This window comes from Pelecanus crispus, chromosome 10 (assembly GCF_030463565.1).
Source record: "Pelecanus crispus isolate bPelCri1 chromosome 10, bPelCri1.pri, whole genome shotgun sequence".
NCBI lineage: Eukaryota > Metazoa > Chordata > Aves > Pelecaniformes > Pelecanidae > Pelecanus > Pelecanus crispus.
Window position 1 is genome coordinate 21,441,500 of NC_134652.1, and position 12,086 is coordinate 21,453,585.

General features: G+C 41.0%; 1 protein-coding gene across 1 annotated transcript in view; it reads left to right on the plus strand.

Annotated features, from left to right (window-relative positions):
- The first annotated feature begins 1,770 nt into the window (after positions 1 to 1,770).
- ARHGAP22 (Rho GTPase activating protein 22) overlaps positions 1,771 to 12,086 on the plus strand; it is a 134,291-nt gene continuing 123,975 nt past the window's right edge. The window contains exon 1 of the mRNA XM_075717579.1: positions 1,771 to 1,962. Within this exon, the coding sequence (XP_075573694.1) occupies positions 1,783 to 1,962 (180 nt within the window). The 5' untranslated portion in view covers positions 1,771 to 1,782. The remainder of the gene's footprint in view (positions 1,963 to 12,086) is intronic.

Here is a 12,086-nt window from a genome sequence, read left to right on the forward strand (position 1 = left end):
CCTACTGGATGGTTACAGGAGAGGTAAGTGGATTTTTAAGCTGAGGTAGAGGAGGAAAGTATATGGCAATACAAGTGGAGACTGCTGTCGCTGACACTTTTTGGTAATGGATTGTGTGGTACCATTCAGATCTGCGCGCTGCTGACAGATGTGTTTAGTGTGTAAAAAGTGCTGGGTTTATATTTCTTTAAGAAGCAGAATATGATGGCCTGACTGCCAGGTTGTGGGGAAGGTCAACATAGATTTTTATCACAGAGGCCAATGTGATTTCCCTCACTGGATTACACTGAGGAGGCTCTCCAAGGATCTGACCTCAGTCCCTTATCTGCCTTTCCTTCTATTGCAGTTTGCTTCATGGAAGAGAAGAAATAGGATCAAGTTTAATGTTGCTATTGTGATTTTTTTATTATTATTATTATTTTTTATTCCCCAACCATCACCTCCAGTTCAATTTTTCTTTCTTTGGCATATGTTGTTAGTTCCATCACTGTGTGGTGGGGTGCTTGGGGCAGAAACCAGAGTCAGGTGGTAACATCAGAGCCACAGGTTTTAATTGTATGAACCCAAAAGAGGCAAAACTAGAGAGTACTTTGAGGGGAGGAGGGTTGCACTTTGTGACAGGCTGTTAGCTGTAGTGTATCAGGCATGTCTGAATAAGAAGCTTGCCTGGTTTTTAGTTGCAGCCATTTACCGTGTTAATGTAAGACATCACTGATGTAGATTTACTGGTACTGGCATGTAAACTGTAGCCCCGTTTCAAGTGGGCAATTATAAATTGTACTTGAAGTTAGCTGAATGTAGAAAAGGGGAAGGAACAGGATCATGTTAGCACTAATGAAGAAAAATGGCATGAGGTATTTAATAACTCTTATTATAAAAGATACTTCATAAATCCAAAGGAAGTAGATGTGGAAAAGACCTATGAGATCATCTGACCTATCCATTCTAGAGGACTGGCTTGCTGCCTGCAACATATAATCGTTATCTGCTACTCCAGACTAGCTTTAAATGCCTCAAGCTTCAGTACTCTTACAGCGGGCATGTGGGAGAAGAGGAAGGAAAGGGCAATAGACTTCTTTTCTTCTTCTGAAGCCTTTCCTGAGATTTACATGTTGGGGTTTTCTTCATCTATTTTGTCTTTTTTAATTTCCATTGTGTTTTTCTGCTTCAATGTCAGAAAGCCCTGAAGAGTGAGGTGATTTTAATCATTCTGGATAGCTATGTTGTCTATATGTGCCTATTCCCTTTTGGAATTTTTGTCAGTTCTGAATCTCTTCCTGCCCCCTGCCCTGTGGCAGCTGGTTTCACTGGCTAATCACCCCAGTAGTGGTAGTGTGTGGAGTGAGAATATTTTCTTATACTCTCTCCTTTCTCCTTTTCTGTCCCCCTTCACCACACTACACATCCTCACTGTGTAAATATCCCTTTAGGAGAGAGCAATATCATTATTTCCATGTAGGGCTGGAAGGCAGTAATGACTAGCCACAAAGAAAGGTAGTATGAACAGTGGAGCCTTGGTGGAGGTATCATGTCACCTAGAAGGTTGCTAGAGTGAGTAGTACCAAAAGGTTGATGTTTGTCTTGTGTTTGACTGTCATGAACTTGAACGTACACCCTGAAAAACAAGTGCCTACTCAGAGAGGGAGCATGCATATAATGGTCTGTCCATGTCTGAGAAGAAAGTCTGGAACAGTTATTTAGCCTCTCTGTGCATTCTTATCCTTATTTCTTTGTTTCATTTACTCTGTAATTGTTTTTTCAGCCCGGTCAAAGAGTTTAGTGATGGGTGAACAGATTAGGCCTCCCTCCAGACCTGCATCTCCAAACCCTCAAGAACGTGTGCTGAAGTGTGGCTGGCTGAAGAAACAAAGGAGCATTATGAAGAACTGGCAGCAGCGGTGGTTTGTGCTGCGTGGGGACCAGCTCTTCTATTATAAGGATGAAGAGGAAACTAAACCTCAGGTATGACTAGAGAACTGTAGGGCATATTGGTTGTGACTTCCATGTAAGTCAGTCACTGCTTTGATTGACAGCTCATTTCAGTTGCTCTCTACCCTCGCCAAAACCACACACAATTAAGGAGGTTCAAAGGCAAGAGATGTTGCAGGGACGTTTAGCTACTACTCGGGCAAGAAGCAGAGCTTGGGAGAAAGTTAGAAGGTGTTTATTTACCCACTAGGGTATGCTGACCTCCAAATATTAGTATGGTGATCTATGAGACTAGAGTTTGACAGGAAAAGCTATGGAGTTCCAGATTACCAGGGCAGGAGTGAAAAACTTTGTTTAGCCAGCTGGGAATCATTATCTCCCAAATAGTCTATTGTTAAGCAAAGAGGTGAGCCAGCCACTTAAGGCAAGCTTGTGTGGGTAGAGTATGTTGGTTTTGTTACATGCCAGCATGCAGGACTTGAGGGTGTGCTGTAATATGTGTTTTAGCATGTTTTTTATATGCCTGGGGGTTATTGCTTTTCTGTGCAAATTTTGAGGAGAAAGAATTTATGTCATATGGTATGGAATATCCCTTTGGTCAGCTGGGGTCTGCTGTCCCGGCTGTGTCCCCTCCCAAATTCTTGTGTATCCCCAGCCTACTCGCTGGTGGGGTGGAGTGAGAAGCAGGAAAGGCCTTGACTCAGTGTAAGCACTGCTCAGCAATAATGAAAACATCCCTGTGTTATCAACACTGTTTTCTGCACAAATCCAAAGCATGGCCTCACACTAGCTACTATGAAGAAAATTAACTCTATCCCTGCCAAAACCAGCACAGCAAGGCTTTGTGCTGTCTGTGTCTGGAAGGAGGAGTGTGTGTCTGACAGCAAAAACTAATTTAGCAGACTGGGGAAAAATGTGACCTTCTACAACGGGGGAACAAAATTAAACTGTATGAAGTTTGCCTTTATCAAAACTCTTAGACTTTATGGAGCATGAATGAAAGAGAAGAACACTTCTGGTGGAAACAGCTGGTTGAGTCCTGCTGTGCAGTATGCATTGGACAGTGTCATAGAGCCATCCCAAAGCAGACCATGGGAAAAAAAAAACAGAGGAAAGGGATAGGATCAGAATGTTTAGGAGCTAGCAATGAGAGAAGAGGTCACCTAGTGGTTAGATAATTTAATAACTACTAAATTATATTTGAATAAATTGAACCACAGTAGGGCTACTTAAAATGGTAAGTTTAGATCAGCTGTATCAGTTTGTCCATGGGACAACAAGTGTGTGCAAGAATGCTTTCCAAAGCACATTTATTCTTGCAAAAGACATAGGAGATTCTCATTAACTATGTGCTGAGTAGCTGTAGGGCAGTTTGCTGCTGATAAAGGGTAATAGACAGTCACCATGCAACATTCCCATGGACACATGACATGTTTAACTTGCAGCTTTTTGGTAGTGAGTATTTTAAACAATTTTTAATAAAGTGAACATTGCACAAGTATGTCTCTCTTAAGCCAAGAATTAATTAATAGAATTTTTAACTAACTTCTTGCTGCTTCACATGCCTTTTGTGAGTGTGTTGCTGGTCTAACACCAATTTCTTACAGTTAAATGTGTCTCTTTAAAACAAGCTATGAGAGGACAGTGCTGCTGCACCTAGGGTAAATGCAGAGCTGAGGACATTGCAATTGTTGGTCTGGACTCAGCACTCAATTCAGGATGATTTTCTGCTTCTCTGACCCTTCTATATCTACAATGCTTTAGTGGGGTGGGGAGGATAAAGCTTACAGCCAAGATAAAGAATTTCTTATTCAATATTATTCAGGTTCTTCAATATGCCTGTAAAATATTCTTGCAGCATTTGAGCTGAGGGCTTTCCTAGTTGCTGTAGTATATTATGCAGCATATTTCATGTAGTCATTGTTTTGACTGTCAGGCCTCTAACTAGAGTCATTGAACACAGGGAACATAATTGAATAAGCCAGACAATGTCCCTGTACTGCTGCCTCCTGATGAGTCAGTACAGACATTACACAGTGATAGACAGCTTGTGTAATATCATCACCATCCACACAGTCATTATAGCCTATTATTAAACTGCTTGATACAGCTGCGTGCTTAACTGTTACACATAAATTTCATTGTAGAGTGAGAACAGAAATTAATTTTCCCCTGTAAGCCTGATAAATGCATGGTAGATGCATGAGGATGTTGGCTGCATCTTATGTCTTGCACTTACCTAACCAGGGATTTGATCCATCATTATGGATAGCCTGCTGTGTAAAGGCTAGAGAGACTTGAACTCAATGATGTAACCTGTTGTTGCTCAGGACTCGGCAAGCAACAGCTGGATTTTGCACTTTTAAGACAAGCACCTTATCTTCCTATAGAATGCATGGGGAGAGCTAGGCACTTCTGAACTGTATCGGTGAATGTGATGAGGAAGGAGCTGCCTCAGGTAGTCATGTTGGAAAGGGTTTGTCTAACTCTGTCCCTTTTTGGGGACAGGGTTGCCATACATGTATCAGTGGGGGAAGCCATTTTGTGTAGGATGATGCAAGACCATGCCCTGACTATTCTTGTAACGGCTGCAAACTAGGATTCACATCTGACTTCAGCTAGAATCATAGAATCATTTAGGTTGGAAAAGACCTTTAAGATCATCCAGTCCAACCATTAACTTAACATTACCAAGTCCACCACCACTACACCAGTTAAGGGTAGAGTAGCAACCCCATGCCTCCTGGCTTGGTGGCTGGATCATTTATAATGAAAGTAAAAACTAGGAATCATTAAGTTTGGAAAGGACCTCTAAGATCATCATTCCAATCATCAACCCAACACCACCATGCCCACTAAACCATGTCCCAAAGCATCCCACAGATGAGATGTACTTTTGGAGCCTGTAGATAGCTATTGCTTGGGATTCTCTGGAATGAAGGGGCAATGGTACAGGCATGCCCACACAGCTTAGGAAGACAGCTGTGACCCTGGGAGATCTTTGTTACAGGCTATGTAGATGTTTTCATCAATTGATATTAATCCCTAATTTCCTTCAGCTCTAAACATACTCGTGTTTCTCTTAAATCTTTCCGGTTTAAATATTAGGTATGGCCTGCAAGCTTGTGTGCAAAAACTAAATCAATAGCTTCACTGAAATTCCCATTGATCTTCTGCCTACTTGATTTTTTTATATGTACTCTGGAAGAGGTTCATATTCTTGTTGTTTATCTGACGAAGTCAAGTGAGATTTATATGATGATGTTTCAAAAGAGAAACCTTAAACAATGTCTTTTTGTTTATGGATGTTGCATTGCCTATTTTTGCGAAAACCTGCACTTCCAGGTCCTTAGAGGGAATTGTAGATATTATTTCCTTGAAAATAATGCTGAAAAGATGGACTTGTAATCTAATGACAGGAGAATGGCATAGGCTTACTGGAGTGAAAAGGAGTTATTCTGTGGTCTTAGTGGATTGAGTACTGTTGAAGGTGTGTATGTTTGTGTGCCATATGACATAGATGTACAGTCCATTCCATCAGACTGACTTCTGTGCCAAAGGTTAGAGGGTGAACTCTAAGCCATTGCTTTTCTTGAGTATTTTCTCAGGTGCCCCCATGAGGAAAGGGGGAAGGGAGGACTCACCTGCAAAGAGCTTTTGATGCTCCTACTAACTCTGTCAATATATATGTTGGTTTTTAAAGTAGCTTTGGGTCTGTTTCTGTTCCCAGGGTAGGAGGTAGCATGCGTCCCCAGTTTCCAGAGGAACAGAAGCTGCTCTGCAGCTAATTCATTAGCCTTTCTTTCAGTATTGACTTGGTATGAAAAAAGGCTTTAGTGCATCTGCAGTGGGTTTAAATTTGGCACTCTAGAAACCAGCAGAATTTTCTAGAGTGTGTTCTGGCCACTGGACTCTAAAGATGATGCTGTATATGATACATTTCTGTACCATTTTGGAATAATTTGTGACTTGCAATTTTGTTGTATTGCCTTTCTAGTGTTTTCCTGTTATCTTAGGAATGCCTTCAGTGTGTCCTCTAATTTCAGTGACCCTCAAAGTCAAAATGTAGGACAATAGCATTGGGAGGGAAGGGAGCTGAAAGTTTATCGTGTTCTGTTGACTTGTTTTTCCTTCATTTTAAAACTTGCAACTACTCTGGATAAGCCACTCGGTATGAATGTTGCTAAGTACTCTCCTACACTGTGTCCTTCCATAGTCTTATCCTTTTACTAGGTAGGGAACAGGAACTGAGCCCTGATACTGTTCTGCAGCACTACCTAGAGAGCCTACTAGAGGATTAGAGCCAACTCTATTCTAGTCAGTGAAGAGATAGCAACAATGTGATCTCTGCATAACAGACTTCATAATGGCACACCCAAAAGGGGAAGTGAGAGTAGCAGGGCAGCTGCATATGTAATATGAAGGGGGGTCAAGGCACACAAACTTAGTGAATATTTTTATTCATTACACTGCATACCTGGAGAATACTCATTGAAGTAGGTAAGGGGAATTAACTAGCTGTTAGGTAATATCTAGTAGTAGTGGGACATTTTGACATTCTCTCCAAGGGGTCTGCATAAGCCTGCACATCTCTGTCCTCTCAGACTACCCACAAATTTTCTGAGTGTTTCTTGTCAGTAAAATCCACCTGGTGGCTGTTTTTCCTTTCCAATGTAAGGTGATCGCAAGGTGAAGGAGTAAAGCTGTGCTTACATATGAAACAGACTGGAATTTCATCCCTCTTCAAGTCATTGTGGAGATTATTAGGTGCTAATGAAGAGGACTTTGTTTTGTTGTGGTTTTTTCCTTGCAGAAACAGACAGCCAACACCTGGAAAACCTTTGAAATAACCAGACTTCATTGTTCCATCTACTCCATTAGCAATATGCAGGCTGGACTGTTGTTACTCATACCTGTAGGTGCTCCTGTAACACTCTGGTCCAATGTGATTTGTAGGTATAGCTTGACTGGCAAAATACAGAAATCTGTTATAGCCTTGGTTTAGAGGTTTCTAACATGTATTCAGCTTTGGAAGTGTTCTGTTCATTTCCCAGTGCGGACTCTATAAGTTTTTAAGGGCTGCTATTCACAAAATATTCCTCCAAACAAAATCTAGTTCCTGTAATGTTAGTGAGAAACTTTCCATTCTTTTCATAAAAAATGCACTGTGACCAAAACAGACTGTTGAATAAATTAATGTGGAATCTTATTTGAATGTAAGGTTTTGTGGGTTTGTTTGGGGTTTGGTGGTTTGTTTGTTTTTTTTTTCGGTTGGGTGTGGGGTGGTTGTTTGTTTGGGGTTTTTTTGTTTTGTTTTTGACAGGTGGAAATCTGGGAGTGTCAAGAGCGCAGGAGAGATCAATATTAAGGTGTGAGTTATTTATTTCTCTCAGAATCTGCATGCACTTTTCCTTTTTTTTGGAAAAATATAAAGCAAGCACAATGTTAGTATTGCTCTGAGCCTAGAGAGAATGTAAATGAGCAAAAAGAGCAGGAGTGCCAGTGCATTGGTGGTAGCCCAGGCTAGGTATCCTACTAATCTGCCTTAAAAACTATGAAACAGTCTGAAGCTTACACAGCTCCAGAAAGCGTCTATTTTATTTATAGTGTTCTCAGGTATTGGTGAAGCTCAGGAATGTCCGATCCTTAACCTTTTTTTTCCAGTGGTCTAAGAACAGACCCTTTTCCTGTCACTTGGGGTGGAGAAGTGATTGCATAGCAGTAATTCCACCAGTGTTGGGATGTTAACTGATCATAGTAACTGACCTGCATGGCCTTAAATGATAGCAAGTCAAGTAACTTTTTCTTGTTTCAGCTCAGTGCATCCAGGGTTAACTACTACATGTTGTTGATGCTGTCTTCCCCACCCCCCCTCCATATTGCTTGGTGGCACTAACTGAAATGATGCTTCCAGAAAAAAGGCTAGCATTGAGGTTCCTGTGGAGTGAGGGGGGGGGGGAAAGAATTTTATTCTCTGCCTTCACTACCTCTCCAGTCAGTTTCCATCTTTAAAATATTCAGTGGCTGTTCCTGTCAACCACTGACACCGGTGTAGCTGTTCTGACATTTCTCCAGCCTGAAATATGAAGAGTACATCTCCATGGATGGCTTTGGATGCAATAGTCTTCATTCCTCTGCCTCTCAAATATAACTTAAAGATGCAAATCCTCTTTAAAAAAAAAAAAAAAAGCATCTTTTTACTTATACAACTCTTTCAAAGATCTTGAACTCTTTTTATAGATTCGGTTTCCTTTTGTGGAAGCAGCTGCAGTTACAGGGACATTGTCAGTATCTTACAGACAGAAGAATTGTGACACAGACAACTTAGTTGTTAGACTGGCATAATGCAGAAAACTTGTAGTTGGGTATGTCTTGTGGCACAGTAGATCCATCTTGTGATCCTAAGTGCTGGTTTTAGAATGAGTCTCTGGAAAGGATCATTTGCTGTGGCTGGAGTGACAGGGTTGGCTTTTTAGCCCTTGAGGTTGCAAAGAAGTCTCGAGTATAGCTGATGCAGAAATGTCTGCTGGCAGCCTGAGCCAGTAAGTCACCTTTTTTGTCTACTATTGACACAACTATTATTGAGTGTCTAGATGATGAACAACAGAGGTAAGGGAGCTCTTCTACAAGTTCATGCTTATGTAGCTCTGGGAAAGTTCTTCACAAACACCTAGGAAAGCTTCCTTTGTCATTTTGCTCTTTGTTCCTGGCCTGAGACATGAGGATCTGAGACAATTATTGACTTACCAGTTGAACTGTGGGGGTCTATCCTTAGGCTACTTTAAATACGAGGCAATATGACTTCCATCTCTTTCACTGAGACTAAGGCCAAGTCTGGTCATGGGTTAGCTTGGGCTATTTGATCCTTAGAATTCAGGGTTAGAGGTAATTCATTGGTATAAAGCTGTTGTAGAAATTTTGTTCCATATTCAGCTAAAATCAAGATGTTCATGTAGTCAGTTCATCATCATTAGCCTGGGACTCAGAAATGCTTACCTGAGGGCACGTTTGAGCCCCGCTATTGCCCACCTCCTATTTTGTAAGCATTTGTAACAATGACTAAAGTGCTGTGTTAAAGGTAATGGTATGAGAATTAGGATGATCAATGTTCTGGCACCAACTGTGTTTATTGAGGGACTCAGTCAAGAAAAGGAAGCTTTCCACTCATGTTTCCTGTGTCACAGTTTTTCTTTACCAAACCCTGGCTCCACAGAGCCTGGTATAGGGCAGGACTTCTCAATTGGCCTTGTTAGGAAGGACTACGGTAATACCTTTAGACATGAACACTTGTCCTCTAAAGACTTGCCCTCAAAGCACCAAGGCCCCAGCAGGATGCAAGGTGATGCTATCATCAGAAATTGGATTTGCACCTCCAGCTTACTGGAAGATCTGTAACCTATTGCCTGCCCCTTGAGCTGTTCAGCCATCTCAGGCTCCCAAAGCTTGAGGGAGGGAGGAATAACTTAGTCCTGAATTGAAGTTTATTTCTGGGGCATGCTTTGGTATTTATCGTTAGACCTTGGGGAATTTAAACTGATTTAATCCATCATTAATTCCCAAGGAAGATTTCTAATGCAGCCTGAGTGGCTGCTGGACAAGGACATGTCAATCTGTTTAAATTTAGTAATGACTTTCTACCAGTGACAGCAACTGTCAGAATTGATACACCCTTCCTGCTAAGATGAATTGTGGGGTTTTTTCTACCTTTTCAGCTCTGTTTATTTAGAGTTCTCCATAGTGTGCCAGGCAGATTGGACAGCTGTGAGCTAGGTACTCTGTTACTCTCTGGAGAAACATTTTGTCCCCTAAAAGGACTGGTTATATAAAATAGAAGAGCTCAGCACAATTTGCTGACATGTGCAGAGAGAAATGCACAAGAAGCTGATCTGTAGATCTTTGCTATATATGCATCTATGACCTAAAAATACTTTCCAGAGATGGGCCTAGGTTGCAGGCTTTTCTTGTTTTTCATAGGTAGAGTAAGCATCCCTCAATTTTCCTTTCTGAAAAATCATTCTTCTAGTTCTCTTATTTCCCTACTCTTCTCCCAGTTGATATGCTACCAGCTCAACTTGCTGCAACTTCATTGCACAGCTGAATGAGGATGTACACTGGTAAGGACAAAGTAGCTATGCTGGTATACAGTCCCCATTGCCACTGTGTTTGCAGCAAGTCCTGCATTTCTTCCACTATCCTGTGTCTGTGGTTGTTTTTCTGGGTTTTGGCTTTTGTGTGGTGTTTTGTGGGTTTTCTGATGTTTTGTGTGTGTGGTGGTGGTGTGTTTTTTTTTTTTTTTTTTAATGAGCTCTGCTACATAGTGAACTTCCTCTTCTCCATTTCATCAAAGCTGGTTAAAATGAGAATAAGAAACAAGTTGTTTCAATGAGAACTTTCTAGAGAATATATGAAATCAAATATGTTCTGAAAAGGATCAAAAAGAAGTGTATTTTGACTGGGAAATGCTTTGGCTTAATGTGTTAGTTCAAGCAATTTATGTGCCTCTAATCTGTTCTAGAGTACACCTCACCCTCATGTACCAAAGGTGTGTCTCACTGAAGCGGGGCAGGTGACATCCTGCCGTATGGTGCTTCAAGCATGGAGAAAGTCCATTTGCTTAGTTTTGTTGCAGAAGGGTGACCTGAGGCAAACAAGTGAAGGAAGGCACTGCAGTGTGAGATTTTGGTTTAACCCTTTGACTTCATCACTGACTTCAGTTCCCTGCAGAAAGATGGGCTTTCTGAAACTCTTTAGTTTGACAGCACTTTTGTGTGAACTGCTCCTGCTCTTCACTGTAAACACACTCTGAATCTCCTGGTCTGTATATACTGCTGTACATCTTCGCTATTCCATGTTATAAACCAGCAAAAAGCTGGCATATATATCATTGGGTTTTGCCTAAAATATGTGTGACCTGGCTATATTTATTTGCCAAGTTTACTAATTGAGGCTGAGGGAAGGAACCCTCCACAAAAGTGTGCCTTTTTCTCAAGTAACACAGGGCTTGATTCAGAGTCCTGAGTTCTGCTTGATTATAAATGTGAGGTTTAGGTAACTGTTTTATATGGGAATTTATGCATGCTTTATACTGTTGGATAAGGAAGGCCTAAGTTTTATTTTGTGCTGGATTGTAGGCACTACCCATTTTGAGACTGGCTAGTTTTGCTTAGAGGGTTTCTTGAGAGGAATGTACCTTAAAGGGGGAGGGAGTGAGAGAGTGTTACTGTCTCTTTAACAACTTTTCTTTCTACAAAATATAAATTGGTCCTCAAAGGAAAGCAGCTGTTAACATTTAAGCAGATTACATCTTCTGACAGAAAACAACTATTACCAGCTTTCAAATGATACCTGAAGCTCTGAGTCTGATCAGCTGGAATTGTCTGATACAGCACTAGTTCTTATTGCTACATGTACACTTCTATCTTGTGTTAATAAGATAATGATATGAAATGTAACTTTACAGCTGAGAATACATAAACTCAAAAATTTAAGTTAAACCAACAAAACAACCTTAAAGGCTGCTTTTTTTTTGGCCAGCTTTGTGATTTTCAGGGTCCTTTGTTGTGGCTTCTTGGCATTCTTGTCTTAGGATATTCTGAAATCCTTTCTGGTTTCAATTGTGCAACTTAGATATTTTATTTCTTCTGCTTGTGCTGCCATTTCACCACTGCCATTTCACCACTTCCCTAGAGATGTTCCATGTACTCATAGAAGTGGGAAGGGTTTGAGTTTCTGTGTGCAGTATTAAAACTTTAGGTTCTATTTTTCATAAAGCAGCTTTTTTTTAAAAGACCAAACAAAGAACTGTGACCCTCCCGCCTATCCACGTGCCCTTACCCATGTGCTTCAGCCTCAGGTTGGCATAGGAGCTACTTCTTTTACTCCCCTCTCTTCAGGAAACTTTGTTCTGTGGTAAGGCAAGCATATAACAGGTTTGTTCATTTTACCTCTTGAATATGGTGTTCCTAGAAGCATGCTATGAAATGACTTAAAAACTTGTGCATTCTGCATGAAGCTGTCCTGGGCTGCACAGCACAGCCTATTGCAGAATGGGGCACAGGGGAAGGTACTGCTGGATAGCATGTGTACCTCCCTGTTTAATATCTCTTTTGATTACCTTTTTCCTTTTCTTAAATAAAAGTTGACTTCTATCTTCCATC